This window comes from Piliocolobus tephrosceles, chromosome 8 (assembly GCF_002776525.5).
Source record: "Piliocolobus tephrosceles isolate RC106 chromosome 8, ASM277652v3, whole genome shotgun sequence".
NCBI lineage: Eukaryota > Metazoa > Chordata > Mammalia > Primates > Cercopithecidae > Piliocolobus > Piliocolobus tephrosceles.
Window position 1 is genome coordinate 104,343,692 of NC_045441.1, and position 17,913 is coordinate 104,361,604.

At 41.7% G+C, this 17,913-nt stretch overlaps 1 protein-coding gene across 2 annotated transcripts in view; it reads right to left on the reverse strand.

Moving 5' to 3' along the window:
• Positions 1 to 5,661: 5,661 nt before the first annotated feature.
• DOCK4 (dedicator of cytokinesis 4) overlaps positions 5,662 to 17,913 on the reverse strand; it is a 473,748-nt gene continuing 461,496 nt past the window's right edge. Inside the window, exons 50-52 of one of the 2 annotated variants that reach the window (XM_023228190.3) lie at positions 15,287 to 15,400; positions 11,828 to 11,889; positions 5,662 to 8,315 (exon numbers count right to left, since the gene is read on the reverse strand). In XM_023228190.3, coding sequence (XP_023083958.1) covers positions 7,845 to 8,315; positions 11,828 to 11,889; positions 15,287 to 15,400 — 647 coding nt within the window. In that variant the 3' untranslated portion in view covers positions 5,662 to 7,844. The remainder of the gene's footprint in view (positions 8,316 to 11,827; positions 11,890 to 15,286; positions 15,401 to 17,913) is intronic. The other variant, XM_023228191.2, reaches the window with a different exon arrangement.

Consider the following 17,913-nt stretch of genomic DNA (forward strand, 5'->3'; position numbering starts at 1 on the left):
ATCAAAAGGCAAATCCACCACTATCAAGTAGGCTTTATTCCTGGGATACAAGGTTGGTTCAACATATACAAACTAATAAATGTGATTCATTACATAAACAGAGGTAAAAACAAAAATCACATGATTATCTCAATAGATGCAGAAAAGGCTTTTGATAAAATTCAACATCCCTTCATGTTGAAAACCCTCAATGAACTAGGCATTGAAGGAACACACCTCAAAATAATAAGATCCATCTATGACAAACCCACAGCTGACACCATGCTGACTAGGCAAAAGCTAGAAGCATTCCCCTTGTGAACTAGAACAAGACAAGGATGTCCACTCTCACCACTCCTATTCAACGCAGTTCTAGAAGTCTTAGCCAGAGCAATTGGGCAAGAGAAAGAAATAAAAGGCATCCAGATAGGAAGAGAGTAAGTCAAACTATCTGTCCTCATAGACAATATGATTCTATATCTAGAAAACCCTATAGTCTCTGCCCAAAGCCTCCTAGAAATTATGACTAACATTCCTATGATTTGATTTTTTTGCCTATTGTTTATCCTAATACTCATGCTCCATTTTGGAAATATTTTCTTAGCATAGGTTTACAGTAATGGAGTTATATGGCTCAAAGGACATAACTGTTCTTTAGACTCTTGATCCATATTGCCACATTTTGTTCTGAAAAAGCTATCCTAATTTAGTGCTACCAGCTATATCAATTAGTACAACTTTCACAATATTTTTTCTACAATTGGGTGCTGTCATATTATACATTTAGCTAATTTAATAGTACATTTAGTGGCCTGGTGCAGTGGCTCACGCCTGTAATCCCAGCACTTTGGGAGGCCGAGGCGGGTGGATCACAAGGTCAGGAGATCGAGACCATCCTGGCTAACTTTATGAAATGCTGTCTCTACTAAAAATACAAAAAATTAGCTGGGCATGGTGGCTAGTCCCAGCTACTCAGGAGGCTGAGGCAGAAGAATGGCATTAACCTGGGAGGCAGAGCTTGCAGTGAGCTGAGATCGGGCCACTGCACTCCAGCCTGGGCCACAGAGCAAGACTCTGTCTCAAAAAAAAAAGAAAAAAAAATACATTTAGCTAATTTAATGTTATACATTTAGCTAATTTAATTATAATTTAATATGCTAATTTAATAACAAGTTATTTGACTATAGTTTTTTTTCTGATTAGTAGAATGGTTATTTTTCCATATATTTATTTCTGGTTCATCTTTTATAAATTATCAAAATATTTTCTCCCTTTTGCAATACTGTGTATCTTAACAGCATATTTTTAAATCAATTTGGGTGAATGAAGACATTAACATTGTTATATTTACTCCAATTGTGGCTTGTTTTTTTTTTTTTTTGGTTCTGTTCTTTTATTTTGGTTATCTTAGACTTAGAGAAGTTTTGAAATTTAATAGAGCTAATTCTGTCTGCTTTTTATAAATTTTTTTTTTTTTTTTTTTTTTGAGGCAGAGTCTCGCTCTGTCGCCCGGACTGGAGTGCAGTGGCCGGATCTCAGCTCACTGCAAGCTCCGCCTCCCGGGTTTACGCCATTCTCCTGCCTCAGCCTCCGGAGTAGCTGGGACCACAGGCGCCCACCACCTCGCCAGGCTAGTTTTTGTATTTTTAGTAGAGATGGGGTTTCACCGTGTTAGCCAGGATGGTCTCGATCTCCTGACCTCGTGATCCGCCCGTCTCGGCCTCCCAAAGTGCTGGGATTACAGGCTTTACCCACCGCGCCCGGCCCGCTTTTTATAAATTCTTAAGCTTAAAAAGTTGCCTAACCAAAAGGAATACAAAGGAAAGAAAGAAGAAAGTTTCCCTATTGTCTGAGGTTGGTAAATGTTACATTTGTTCTTGTCTTCAGACCTAGCCATTGTGTTAGCTAGATGAATATGCTGGAAGGTCACAGTCAACTCTCCTCAAGGAGGCGGCCAAATGAGATGGGATCAACGCATGGGTAGAGAGCTTAACTCTAAAGAGAAGAGCCTCTTTCTCTGGGTTTAGATGAACGATGATTTGGATACATTGTGAGTGTTGAGGCAGGAGGGTGAGGTAGTGCCCTGTAGAGAGTGAGGGGAGGGAGAATGGGATGCGATAGGACACCCTTGCCGAATTTCTTCATTATAGACCCAAGCCCTCTTAACACTCACCATGCAATTACTAGTGTTTTTCCCCTTTGGAAATAACCTGGGACTGCTAACTGTTGTAATGCACTAAGACATAACAAGACCTTCCTGTGCTTTTATCCGAATGAGAAAATTTACATAATTGACACAAAAGGGACTTGTAAACTGTTAATAATACCTGTAAAATTCCTTTTAGAATTCTGTATAAAAATTGCTTCTATTGGCTCCTTACTGCTGCTACTAAAGAAGAGGAGCTTGACTGTTAAACCCTTCACAAACTTACAGGATTAAAAGTAGCTGGTCTCACTGCTAATCACTTCTGCTCTAGTAGGAGTTTCATATGCATCCAGAAACTCCTCCACTTTCATCTCCTTCTACCTGCCACACCTATGCCTTTCAGTAGACACCTGGTTGCAAACTCTGGATGTCCTTTTCAAAGAGGCCCAGATCCAGATTTGCTCTTTTATATAAAGGAGAATAAAATAAGAGAAGTGAAACCAGTGTAGTGGCATTCAAATATTGTATAATTCTTTGTCAATCTCTTAAAATGCGTTATCATACTTGCATATAGTTCTATAAAGCCACTGCATAAAATAGCCCCTTGCAACATCCCAGTCACCGGCCATTTTCACTCCTCAGAGACAACTATTTTCAATTTTTAAAATTATTTCTTAATATTTGCCTTTTATCTCTAAATAAAAGTTATCTTTTATTGATACTTTTTGATTGTCATTAAGTTTTATGCATTATTGGCTAATATCCCTTTATGGAACATGAGAATTTATTTTATTCTCCACATACATGAATTCCTTTACCCTCATCCTTCCAATATAATTATACGATAATTTGGGGCTAGATCAATTATGTTTTGTATTTCCATAACTATGTAAATATGATAAATAGCTGACTCATATAGTATATTATAGTTACATTTGCTTTCTTGTGTAAAAGGTTTTGGTGCTTTCTGGAGTTATTAGCTTTTTCCACTTGCACAGCTTTCTAGGTACCTATCTCATCCATCCCTTAACTCTTACAAAAAGGTATGTCTCCCTTTAGTAAGGTTCAAACACAATGAGTACTTCATCACCTTCATCTTCTTGGATGGAGACTGTTCATTCTGTGAGCAGACTGGGCTGTTTAGTGTGGTTGTTCAGATCATTATCCTCATTTCCAGGCTTTTGGCTCCTTAATTGGTTGTGAATGATAGAGGTAAACTCTGGATAAGTAAAGTGGTACATGGGTTCAGAATTTTGGGAATTTTCTAGTATTCTATACAAATAGAGAATCTAAAATGTCTTAGCAATCTCTTCTCTGGGATGAAGTGTTTTAGTAGGTGCCGTCCTAAATTTAATGCCTGTTACTTTTCTTTTCATCTCCCCTTTTCATTTCCTTTATCAGGATATCAATATCCTTAGCACAAGATTCTATAAATAAATTACTTCATTGACTTATTAACCTTTCCTCAAACTTTAGGTAAGGTAGCAGTATTCCCCTCCCTCCCCCCGCCAACATATTAAATAAGTAAACACACATTGATATCCAGTCTTGAAAAACTTGCCACAAAAATATATTGCTGGTGGCACTAAAACTGACGTAAGACTCTCTGAACCCCCTCACTTAAAATCCTTGCCTGGCTGTTTGTATTCATCCTAAACAATTACACTGTGATTTTTACTCAAGGCCTGCTCATTAAAAGATTTACTCAAGGCCTGCTCATTAAAAGATCCACCTTAAACAAAACTCCAGAATTTCAACAAAATCTGATCTTGCCCTTTGCCATAAGACACTACCAAAGCTCTGTTGAGGTGGGTTTCTCTCCCTTATCGTAGGGAGCAATGAACTCAGCCCTGTATCATCAATAGATTGTGTTGATGACTGTGTCTTTGAGGAACCAGCAATTAACAATTTAGAAAAACTATGTAATATACATGTGTAGAAAAAGGCAAAAGGAATATGTAAAGATATTAATAGTTATGTTAGGGGATTGGTATTTTGCTACATTTCCCAACCTATTTTTCTGGTACTTGTTTTTTTGTTGTTGAGATGGAATCTCACTCTGTCGCCAGGTTGGAGTGCAGTGGCGCAATCTCAGCTCACTGCAACCTCCTCCTCCTGGGTTCAAGCGATTCTCCTGCCTCAGCCTCCTGAGTAACTAGGACTACAGGCGTGTCCCACCATGCCCACCTAATTTTTGTATTTTTAGTGGAGATGGGGTTTCATCATGTTGGCCAGGATGGTCTCGATCTCTTGACCTCATGATCTGCCCGCCTCAGCCTCCCAAAATACGGGGATTGTATGGTATTCTTACTAAAATGAGGGCTGGGCTTACTTTAATAAATAAGAAAGAATTCATTTCGGTACAAACCACCTTTCAACGTGCACAGATAAAACAAAGGCAAAGCTACGCAACTTGTTGTTCTCTTTGTTGTGTTTTGTAGAACAGTTAGTAACAATCCAGGGAGAAACCTACTTATGTAGGAAACTGAGCTCTTCTTATTGTAATTATGCTTGTAGAGTCCAAATACTGACGGGCTCAGTTGTAATATAAACAACCCAAAAATATTCCAAAGTCACTTAGATAATGTTGAGAAACAATCAGAAAGACACTGACAATGGCCTTTTTGTTTTTGAGACAAGAGTCTCACTCTGTCACCCAGGCTGGAGTGCAGTGGCGTGATCTCAGTTCACTGCGACCTCCGCCTCCTGGGTTCAAGTGATTCTCTTGCTTCAGCCTCCCGAGTAGCTGGGATTACAAGCACCCGCCACCACACCCAGCTAATGTTTGTATTTTTAGTAGAGATGGGGGTTTCACCATGTTGGTCAGGCTGGTCTTGAACTCCTGACTTAAAGTGATCCACCAGCCTCGGCCTCCCGAAGTCCTGGGATTACAGGCGTGAGCCACTGCGCCCAGCTGACAATGGCCTTTAAATGGGTTTTTGTATTCAATGAGGCTGAAGCTGTAGACAATGGTTTTCTTGGCACTGAGTTACATAAATGTCTTAAACCTAATACAATATTGACACATTTCACCAAGTTAAAAGCCAGGCTTTATTAATAGAAATCTTATAGTCAATGGGGTTTTCAATGTATATTGAATGTATATTTTCTATTATTTTATTAAACCAGGGAGAAGAGTTGGCATGCAGATAGATTTTTACCACAGCTGTCAAAAGCAGCATTTAACCATGCCCTTATATGCTTGGAATTATCTGTTTTATGTCAAGTTTTCTGATGCAAACAAATTTTGATGGTTTGACTTAAGTTGGCTCTGGTTAGGGCCAATGAATGGTCAGCCAACCAGGTAAATGCTACCTTCTCTATGGGATATTAACCCATATTGTTTGTTACCTTTCCAGTGATTGTTTCTTATGGCATAAGTGAGCTGTAGTGAGTGTGAAATGCATCTATCTGGGCATGACAACACAAACAGGATCTATCTAAAAAAGAAGGCTAGAAATCTCACTATAATAAGATCAACAGTCGCTTCTATTCCAAGTAAAGACATGCTGATGATAGGAGTAAAGACAGAAATATTAAGATTAATCTGGTAATTTTATTAAATATTTACCATTCAGCAGCAACCAACATGAACATGTGGGCTAACAGAATCTCTTAAAATGTTCTGCTACGTAGCTGCTTCAGAAATACACACACATGATAAATTCAAGATAAATTCAACTGCTCACTGCCAAAATTTTTTTTAAAAAATGGCTCCAAGAGCAAATAACACTGATTTATACTGTGCCCAAGCACTAGTCAACAAATCTATTAAATTACACAGGAAAAGGAAATCAAGGAAGCTTTGTTATCTTATGCATGTCATCTTATTTAAATGGAAGTTTTTACTTCTTTAAAGCAACAGAAATATGGAGCTTCACATATATATGTGTATATATATGAATGTGGTTACAGACACAAAGTGTTATCAAAAGCAAAAGCTAGTTGAAAAAATTTCTGACTGCAAAACTTGCAAGATACAAAGCTAAAATGCATATGTTCCTTTTCTCAATTATGAACACTTTCACTAAACATAAATATTTAACATATATTAATTTTTCCGACATTCAAAATTGTAAAGTCAATATGGCAGAATTGTTAAAAGCACATATGTACAAATATTCTTTTTCCATACATAAAGTATTTGGCATAATTATAACAATCATACTGCATCAACAACTGTTTGCTTTTATTTTTACTTTTTTTACACATAATGGTATCTCTTATTAAAATTAACCAGTTATATACAAAAATACTTGAACATTTATTATAGAAAACCTCTATAACCAGCCTCAACAGCATATACCTGCTGAATGGTTTCATTAAGAGAATATAAAAAAGTGGTCACTGCCTTCCAGGTAAGCTACCAACGAAATAAACATGGTTAAACTAAAATGAGCTTCCCAACAAAAGAGGGAAAATATTTAACAGTATGATTTAAAATACAGTTCATATCTATTGTCAATTGAGTGTTATAAACAGTCAGTAAAAGAAAAAACAAAGATATAAAATACATTACTACAGACAAGGTGCTTTTTTCACACTTCTACAACTGTGGCATTAGCATCCCTACCTAGATCTAAGATGCTATGTTGCAATATTCAAGCTAGAGAAGTCTACAGCAATCCTCCTTCAACAGAAAGACGACAGGTCAGCTAAGACAAACTCCACTGGTAAAAGTGGAGAGTCGTGAGGAATTTTTTATTTTGTGCAGGATTGAAAGTTAATGCCCTTGCCTTTGATAAGTCCTTTTGCCATTTAATCATGCTAATACATTTTCACTAAGTTTTTTTTCTTCACTTAAGCTATTAATTTAATACTGTCCTGTATTGATTCCTGAATTCTTGCTAATGGGGCACAGTCATTTGTGCCTCTTTAATACTTGAGCGCTTGCTCTTGTTCAATGACAAATTTTATATAGGAAACTATCAAGAGAGGAAGCGCAAAATTCAAGTAAACATTTCTTCTGGAGTCTCTTGCTTAATCTAGCTGATTGGAACTCTGAAGCAAATTGCACCTTGAAAAGAAATACAGTAGATACCATGGTGTCAGGGTAGTAAGGGATTTAGCAACCAATTCGCGAAATAGCATTTTAAGAATGTAGACAGCAGTCAAACAGCAAAAGCAACCTTAAAGAAGCATTTTGTTTCAAGAACAAAACAATTTCCAGTCCCAATCCTTGCAACCCTTTAAGTATACTGTCTTGCTCACCTGCTTGAACTTTAATTCTGATGATCTGCACTGATAATCTGCTCAGGGGAAGAGCCAAAATCCTTGCCTTATTTACAGAAGTCTTCTAAAATAAGGACCACTGTGTTAGGATGTACACTGACTTAAGCTTTCTCCAAGTATCAAGTATTCAGTAAAAAGGATACAACATTGTCACACATTGTATTGTCTGACAATATCGTATTGGTTTTAAGATTAAACTATATTAAAAAAAGTGAACATAAAAAGGTACAAAAGGAGTCTTTATCACTATTTACCACTTTCAAATGAGAAACGTTTTAATGAAATTCAGCCATACTTCATTTAACATCTGGCGTTTTAGATCAGCAACTTTTAATATTGTGCAACATGATATTAATAAGCAAGTTTTAATTCCATTCATCGAAGGATCTGAGTAAGTTATTAAAGTGCCTACACTAAATGTCTTCTCATCATACTTCTTATTTTGTAAACGGGCAAAGAATGCATCGCAGGTACATAGAAAAGTGACTTATAACTGAGAGACCTTGCGGGGCAGGGGCCTGGGCCGTGGGCCGGGGTCAGTCCTCCGGGCCCCATTCTCCAGGTGGCTGGATCGCGCTGCCAGAGGCTTGGGGGGCAGCGCGGGCGGCTCGGGCGTGACGGGGATGGAGAGGCTGTGAGGTAGCGGGACAGGGCGCCGCAGAGTCCGCTCGTAGACGCTGTACGGGGGCGGGGTCTTGTTCTCCTTGCGCACCGGCTCCTCCCCGCCGTAGCTCGGCACAGGTACAGGCACAGGCACCGGCACCGGCATCGGCACCGGCACCGGCAGGGGGACCGACTGTTCATTCACCTGATTTTCAAAGCCTGAGGTTTCCGACGTGCTGCACCGGCTGAGAGAAGAAATCCCACTGCTGTAGCTGCCCGACAAGACGGGGGAGTTGGAGATGAGTCCTGGTGAGTGGTACTCCACCGGAGAGGGGGTAAAAGACTGCACAGAGCCCTGCTCCGGGGAGAAGGAAATGAGAGGGAGACACAGTATTGAGTCGTGAACGCAGATGCGCTGAAATGCGCGCCCCCATGCGGAGGCCCCCAGAATCCCCAAAGCCAGCTGCATCAGGAGATACAGCCTTTAAGGAGGTGATTAAGGTAAAAGGTCATTACGGTGGATCCTAATCCAAGTTGACTGGTGTCCTTATAATAAGAGGCATTTGGACACATAGGGAGACGCCAAGAATGCGACACACAAAGACCTTGCAGGAAGGGCGGTCTGCAAGCCCAGGAGGGAGGCTTCGGGGAAGCCAAGGCTGCCACGCCTTGATCCTGGACTTCTAGCTGCCAGAATTGAGAAAATACATTGCCGGTGTCTAAGCCACCCAGTTTGTGGTATTTTATGGGGGAAGCCCGAGCAGACTAATACATTCACACTCAAATTTGAGTGTTGTCCTTTGTAGCACTGAAAATGCACACCAGACGTTTATCTGCCAGGGCCACCAGTCCTCGAGTTCAGTTCACCGCCCAGTTTACTCCTTATTTTCAGATAGAGGATACATGAGCTAGGCATGGTGGCTCACGCCTGTAATCCCAGTACTTTAGGAGGCCGAGGCACGGATCACTTGAGGCCAGGAGCTCGAGACCAGCCTGGGCAACACGGCAAAACCCCACTTCTACTAAAAAAATCCAAAAAGTTAGTTAGCTGGGTGTGGTGGCTCATGCCTGTAATCCCAGTTCCTCTGGGAGGATGACCTGAGCCTTGGGAGGTTGAGGCTGCAGTGAGCCGTGATCCACCAGTGCACATGAAACTCTGTCTCGAAAAATAATTTTAAAAAGGTACCCACCAAAATAATTTGGAAGTACACATTAGTCCTATAGTTTGGAAGAGAGAGAGGGAACTGGCCAAAAAAACAAAACAAAACAAAACAAAACAAAACAAAACAAAACAAAACAAAAACCAAACCAAAACAACACCAAAACACCATACAACCTTTGGGGGCCCTATTCACCTTCCCAGCTCAGCAGGGCATGCTGCAGGCCAGGAGCCAGGGCCGCTGAGCACACACAGCTCAGAGGACCCAGAGAGCTGAGGAGGAGGAGCAGAGGCACCCAAGGTCCTGCACCTGATTTCTCCAGCCATCACTCCAGACTCCTGAGCTGAACTGGCAAACTGGCAGCTCCCAGGCTGTAGCCTGAGAGGTGAGCCGTTTCATCAGCAGGGTTTTTTAAAAACCTGATTTAGTTGTTATTTTTTAACATTTCACATTTCACATGAAACTCCAGAATTCTGGCAGTTCATAAGGAGCTAGAAGTTCTGGCCACGATGGCACACATTCTCTTAATAGAGAGAATCTTTCAAAGCTGAGCAGGGGCTGTCCCTTTTCACTTTGCCAGTCCCCACTATGCCCGGCCTCCTTCCTTCATTTATGTCAGCGGTCTGGCTCCATTTGGCATCTGAGTTTGTTGCTTTCCCAACTGGTATCCCAAGGAAAACGAGTCCTAAGAGATGTTCTGTGAAAAGAGGGTTCTGCTGGGAAATGCTGCCTTGTGTATATTCAAAACATGCTCGCATTTTCAAGTCTTAGAATAAAGGAATACAAATAATTTTGTTCAGCCCAGTGTTTTCCAAACTGACTTAACTATAGACCTTTTTTTCCCCGCTTATTACATAATGTCCTGGAAAACTAATGTTCTGTGGCATACACTTTGAGAAATGCTATCTTAAGCTAACTTTACTTTGGTCTCTCTTTGTAAACAAAATAACGCTGGTAGATATACATCCTGTCATTTAGTAGAAGCCTAAAATGAAGGCCAATTAAGAGTTCCCAATTCACTGCTACCTCTGTCAAAAGTTAGACCTGAAATGCAAAATATGGCAGGTCAGCTCAGTCTTCGCTGTAGGGTTAGACCCATAGTTTAATGGCTGGCGGGGGGAAAAAAAAATCCCCAAACCCCACTAAACTCTATCAGTTAAGGCAGCACACTGCAAAGCTAGTAACATGGTAGCAGAATACCCCCTAATGTAACCCAGGAGATATAACACAAATGTTCGATCTATGTTCTTTTCCTTCAAACCCTACATATAAAGACATGGCTTCGGACTGTATGTGGCCAGTAAAAATATACACAGGTCTGCTGAAAGACAGCATATACCAGCTTGCTAACTAAGACTATTTCATAGCTATTCAAACATTTTTAGCCCTTGGGTTCTTTTTAAAGAATTAATCTCTAAGACTTATTTTCTTACTACCCAACAAAAATTAAGTTGAAAAATACAGATGATAATTCCATAGCAATGTGTGGGAGCTCTATGTGAGTAAGGGTGAATGTAAAAGTGTGGAAAAGCCATATTGCTTTCCTTTCCATCACATCGAGGTGACAGGCTATGGCTTCCAGAGTGAATGCTGTCACAGGTACTTCATAATAACAGCTGCAGTACAGAATGAGAACAAAATGAGCCAATCACTTGCACTTACCCGCGAATTTCTACATCAGAAATTTTGGCAATGCAAGGGAATCACACTTCTTTGCAATTTTCTCCATTGTGCGGAGGGAGGTGGATTGTTTTTCAGTTTCTCAATTTCTATCAGCAACTATCGTTAGCACCACAGATGCATTGGATCGCAACCTGCCCCTATGTGTTTGTAGAGGCTAATTTGTCTTTTGAACATTAGCTAGAACTAGCTCATCAACACAAAAGACATGGAGCACGTAAATCCTAAGTCACTCAGGTACAAAATCATTCTTTCAACACACTTCATATTTGCCTCTGGTACAGCTGTTCTGAACACCAATCTCTCACGCACTGACAATCCTTGAAGCTAGTCTGATTCAATTTGGATAGAGACTAAATATTCTTCTTTATCTTCATGAGGGACTTTTTTATGTATAAAGATGTTAAATAGCCCATGTCTGCAAACCAATTCAAATGTCTGACCTTTACAGCTTTCCAGTTTGTTCCCTAGAAATTTTAAAAATCCATATTACTGCCTTGTTTTTCATGATCAAGTATGTATTTCTAATGTAAATGAGAAACTTGGTATAAAATATTAAAAGAGACTGTTAGGTTTGGCTTTGATAAAATGGGTGAGGCTGATGATAAAGGCAAAAAGACACAGAGAATATTTAATAGATCTTGATAGTGATGTTTCTCAATCTAAGTGTGTGTGTGTGTTTGATGTGCCTTAAACTAAAAGGCCAGGCTGAAAATTTCCTAGGAGGTACATTAGGACCACATTCCTTTCCTAATTCAGTATATGCATTGACTTCAGTTTGCAAGTTCTCACTGCTACCATTTGGAGAATGAGGCTAATCATCGAAAAACAAATGGCTGCATTCGTGGAGGAGGCACCCAGAGGGGAAAGTCCAGTGTTGTTTTCTTACCCAGCTTCCCCATCCCTGCTTGATATGTTCTTTGCTTGTCCCTGCAAATCAAAGCACCTTTTGATATATCCGGGATGAGTCTTAGAGAAAAAGAAACCTGGGCTAGTTTCTAGCCTCAGTCGAAAGACGGGCCTTTACCTTCAATGGAGATCGCCCGGCAGGCGAGGGGGATACTGATGTCGTGTGTCTTGCTGGTGAAGCTGTCAATGGGGGGAAAGAGATAACATTTCAATTAAGAAAAACCAGACAATTGACTATCTGCACATGCTCTCTGTGTTACAAACCCAGACAGATGATCCAGTGCATAAAGACTTTCTAAGCAAAGGGGGTGGTGAGGATGGGGCAGAAGCTAAATGATGCCTATCTAGAACGGGTTCTCACAAAGGGTGGCACTGCCAAGATATGGGAGCATCAGCGAAAAGTTATCATGGCATATATGATGCTTTGACCAAATGACAGGTTCCCAAACTCATCCAATGTCCTTTCCATTTCCCCGAAGTCCAGGTGCTTCTGCACTGCTTGCTCTATCGCATAAGGTGCTTTTAGGTGTGAGGTGCTAGGGAGCAGTCCTTGGGGAACAGCTGTTGTCTTTGGCCTAAGCACCAATGAGAACACCATGGCCACCCCAGCAGCCTGGAACAGGTCTATGGGAATATATTTAATCAGCTCCCCCCAACAACTCCAGTACTCCCCAAATAGGTAGAAAACCCTTGGCCATGGCCATACAAGAGGTGCATGGTGTTCCATTTCTTCGCCTAATGCTTGTACTCGGGTCTTCCCATTATACCCTGGTGGTGGGTCTCTATGGATTTCATCATCGTGGCCAAGAAGAGTGAACTGTTTTTTTTCTCTCTAGATTTTCCAAGTCCTACTCGTGGGACACAGCATGTGTGATAGCACTGCTCCTGTGTACACGCTTGTATAGCAAATCCAGCTCTCTAAAGCACAGTCCGGTATGGTAAAGGCTGGCCATGACACAGTCAACAGGGTGAGGGTCAGCCACATTTCTCAATTCCACAGAGATGTTTCGGTGAACTCTGGGCATGTTGCTCTGTGATTAGCTGCCACTCTCCCAGCTGTCACAGTGAGGTTTGTAACTCATAACAAAACTACTGAAAGGCTGTAAGGAAGAAAGACAGTTACAGAGCCCCACAACAGTGACCACAGATGATGACATAAGAACAGAACATGAGAGCAATCAGTGCAGAAGGGATGGCAGCCCTGCCAGTGAACTTGGGAAGGGTAAGGTCACCTGTGTGCTCTGGGTCCTAAGGGGTCAGGAAGAGTGCTCCATGATCACACTGGTGGTATGCAGCCTCTCTCTTGCACTCTTGAATGCTGGATCATGCTGTCAGCACGTGTCACATTCTAATACCAGCATTAGTTTTCCTATCCTGTTGATTGTGGGTGATGATTATGGAAGAAAATCATGTCTGTATGGAGAAGCTGATCCTGATGGGGAACTATATCCCTGCCTTAATGGTGGCAGAAAGTTTATTGTTCCCTGGGACCCTCTTCCTTTTGACTCAGGCAGTTGCTGACACCACCATGGTGGCCCCTGCAACCACAGCACATTTGCAGAACTATTTCTCTGGAAAGGCGATTTCCCATAGCAACCTAAAATAGTTTCATCAGTATCCTTGTCTTCAGGTTCGAACTGGCCTAGAAACCTAAGGACCATCAATATTACTCCTTAAAAAATGCTTTGCAGGTTCTCAACTTTAGGGACACAACCAGGTTTAAATTGGAGACTGCCTGAATATATGTACATTGTGAATGAGATACAAATAATTTGGCTGATAAGTTTTAGGCCTCTGCACACATACTGATATACTAATGCAGGTGATCAAGAAGCTTAAAGTTACTTCTTGTTTTCTTTGAAGACCTCATATGCCTTTAAAAAATTATTGGTGACTTGACTTTGGGCTTTGACAAGTAGAGAGTAAATTGGGTGGCACACAGTTTATTGTATTTTGTTGCAGGGTCTCACTCTGTTGCCCAGGCTAGAGTGCAGTGGTGCACTCTTGGCTCACTGCAACCTCTGCTTCCTGGGCTCAAGCAATTCCCCCACCTAAGCCTCCCAAGTAGCTAGGACTATAGGTGTGTGTCACCACGCCTGGCTAATTTTTGCTTTTTCTTGTAGAGATGGGGTTTTGCCATGTGGCACAGGCTTGCCTCAAACTCCTGGGCTCAAGTGATCTGCCTGCCTTGGCCTCCCAAAGTGCTGGGATTACAGGTGTGAACTACCTTGTCTGGCCCATAGTTTATCTTAAAAAGAGGTAAAGAAGGATGAGATGCTAGACTACAGCAAATGAAACATGAACAATCTAGAAAAATCTATGAAAGAAATCATGTCATTTTTTGTTCTTGTTTTTAGGCTAGTTGTATTTGTAAAACTTCAAATCCACCATAGACACAGGTAAGTGCTGAAAAAACTCTCCCATCCAGAATAAGCAAAGCTAGTAAAACAGGGCAGGTCCCTCTTAAAAATGGCCCCACATGTAGGTCACCAAGCAAGTTCAGGAGGCAAGGAGGCCTGTTATTACTATAAATTCACAAAGCTAAAGATTCATTTTCAGTGGTTCTTAAAATCTAGTGAGCAGAAGGATCACTAGATCACTGAAAGGTTTCATAGCAATACAGATATTAGGGTCTTACCCCAGAAAAACTTAGATTCTGATTCAGTAGGTGTGAGGTTAGACCTGAGAATTTATGTATGTATGTATGTATGTATGTATGTATGTATGTATGTATGTATTTATTGAGACAAGGTTTGGTTCAATGGCCCGGGATGAAGTGCAGTGGTGCCATCTTGGATCACTGCAACCTCCGTCTTCTGGGTTCAAGCCATCCTCCCAAGTAGCTGGGACTGCAGGTGTGTACCACCACACCTGGCTGATTTTTGTATTTGTTGTAGAGACGGGGTTTCGCCATGCTGCCCAGGCTGGTCTCGAACTTGAGTTCAAGTGATCCACCCACCTTAGTTTCCCAAAATGCTGGGATTACAGGTGTGAGCCACCACACCTGGCCAAGATTTTGCTGCTTAAACCACCACCTGAGTGGAGACAGTACCCTGAATCAACCCTTTGAGAATTATAGTCCTTGCATAAAGACCTTTCAAAGCAACAGATAACTGCGGATGCAAAGTTAATGACTCTAATAAGCTTGTGGAACATAACTGTTTGTTAGTCAATAGCTATTTAGAGGCAAGTGGAAACTTTGGCATCAGTCCTGAATAAGACTGAAGAAAGTAGCTGAGTTAGCAGAGGTTGATAAGAATGAAGTGGTTCAAAGTGAAGGTTAGAGAAGATGCTAGTGACCTACCAAGGTTACGGTGCCTCCCCGAATTTGAGAATGGTGGCTTGGTAAAGAGCACTCTATAAAATCTGAGAGGCTTGCTTGGAACGGACCATTGTTTGACCCCATGTAACAGAAGTTCAGGAAAGAGGGAGACAATTGTCAAGGAATTACGCAGCTACTAAGGTTTTTATCCCAGAAATCAAATGCCTACCTTTCTCTCAGGAATTCAGGACAAGCTGGAGTAGTCAATAAAAGTTATTTTATAAAAGTGATTGTTCAAATGCTTCAAATACCCACCAGTCTGTGTGGGTCTTGGAGGGACAGGGGGAGAGATAAGTTTCCCACTATCCGACATGTTCTTGGCTTCCTTCCCACTGTCCAGGCTCCAGCTGCTAGGGGTGGGGTTCACAGCTGGAAGGGAATAACACAGCTAAAAACACATGGTCCAGCTTTGCCCTTCCAATGCTTGAGATCTTAGAAGAAAGTCAGAATTATCCAGAATGAAAAAATTAACTGGATGAAAAACAAAACAGGAAACTTCTTGAATACTAAATCTTTATTCAATTGGCTGCCTAACAGTTATAGTTACCATTTAACTGGGCGCTAGCAAGTCTCTTCATTTCCCTTAGTGCTGTCAAAGGGAACTACAAATCTTTACACCGGGGTGTAAAACTTGCTGAGAATTACACGTGTTTAGATGCTGGATAACAGACGGAAGATGTAGTCACTGGACTATTTTAAAACTTGGTTTTTAGTAGACATTTCTAGACAAGTGACACCTCAGAATGGAGAAGACAATGACATACTAATATTTTAACTATTTGGCAGAATTCTTGTGAAAGAACAGCCATGCCACATTAGCCCATTGATAACTCTTTGAGGAAAGAACTTTCTGAAATCAATGAATTATACTGAAATATGTCCTTAAAAAATGATTTGGAGCCGGGCGCGGTGGCTCAAGCCTGTAATACCAGCACTTTGGGAGGCCGAGACGGGTGGATCACGAGGTCAGGAATTTGAGACCATACTGGCTAACACGGTGAAACCCCGTCTCTACTAAAAATACAAAAAACTAGCCGGGCGAGGTGGTGGGTGCCTGTAGTCCCAGCTACTCAGGAGGCTGAGGCAGGAGAATGGCGTAAACCCGGGAGGCAGAGCTTGCAGTGAGCTGAGATCCGGCCACTGCACTGCAGCCTGGGCGACAGAGCAAGACTCCGTCTCACAAAAAAAAAAAAAAAAAAAAAAGATTTGGAGTACTGACAGTATCATTCTTATTTTGTAATTTGTCTGCTCTGTGCTTCGGTAAAATGCAGGAATATGGAGTAATCCTGGCAGGAATAAGGGCAGGATATGCTGGTTGTAAATAGCCTCTATGCAATGAGGTTTACATCAAATCTGAGTTCCAGTGACTCACTCCCTGTACAGCCACTGCCATCTGGTGGGCATGTTGAGAATTTTAACATTTTACCACTCATTTTCATTTAATGGGATGGAGTTACCCCCTCTTAAAATTCTTTTTCTCTATTCTTTTAAATTTGCATTGTGGTTTACCTTTTTTTTTTGAGACAGAGTCTCGCTGTCTCCCAGGCTGGAGTGCAGTGGCGCGATCTCGGCTCACTGCAAGCTCCGCCTCCCGGGTTCACGCCATTCTCCTGCCTCAGCCTCCCGAGTAGCTGGGACCACAGGCGCCCGCCGCCATGCCCACCTAATTTTTTGTATTTTTAGTAGAGACGGGGTGTCACCATGTTAGCCAGGTCAGTCTCGATCTCCTGACCTCGTGATCCACCCGCCTCGGCCTCCCAAAGTGCTGGGATTACAGGCGTGAGCCACCACGCCCGGCCTGTGGTTTTCTTTAATAGAAGGGGTGAGAAAAATACCACATTCCTTAGTTCTGACAAAGATCAACATGTGACTTGTAACATTAAAGCTAAATTTGTGTTTTAAAATAATTTTGCCTAAGAATTCACTAATTTCCATCTTCCAAGGAAAGTTCTAATGTATCGGTGTACCCAAATGACAAGACAATACAGTTTCTTTCTTTCTTTTTTTTTTTTTTTTGAGACGGAGTCTGGCTCTGTCGCCCAGGCTGGAGTGCAGTGGCCGCATCTCAGCTCACGGCAAGCTCCGCCTCCCAGGTTTACGCCATTATCCTGCCTCCGCCTCCCAAGTAGCTGGGACTACAGGCGCCCGCCTCGTCGCCTGGCTAGTTTTTTGTATTCTTTAGTAGAGACAGGGTTTCACCGTATTAGCCAGGGTGGTCTCGATCTCCTGACCTTGTGATCCGCCCGTCTCGGCCTCCCAAAGTGCTAGGATTACAGGCTTGAGCCACTGCGCCCGGCCGACAATACAGTTTATTTCTTAATGAGGGCAGTTAAAAGGCACTTTCCCAGAATATTTCATTAACGACTCTTGATTTATTGGTCTGGGGAACTGCTCTTATTTTTGAGGCTTGACCCTGAGAGAGGTGAATGGGTGACTTGCTGCAAGCCCCGACCTGTAGCTGAGGAAATCGTGTTTAATCTGCTCTTCGTCTTCCTGCTGTGTTGCAGACTGATCCTAATTGGCTATTTACTGCTATCCATGTGTTTGGTTCTCATTTTGTGTGACCTTGAGGCAGGGCACATTCCATTATGCACTGGATTGCAATTCTTAAATGGCATTTAATTGTACAAGAGCCGTATCTGAGTCACAACAAACAACACATGAGTTGGCTGAATGAGCTTTGTAAGGGAGACAAAGGATGGGACCACCAAATCGATCTGGGAGAAGCTATTTTCACTGTGCTGAACAAGGAGCCTAATTGGCAACTTTGTTTCAGGAAGAGGAGGCATTGCCTCGGTGACTCACTGGATGAGATAACAAAAGACCATTAAACAGAGGCGTTCCTATCTTGCTAGGATTCTGCTGTTAAAATCTTATAGGAA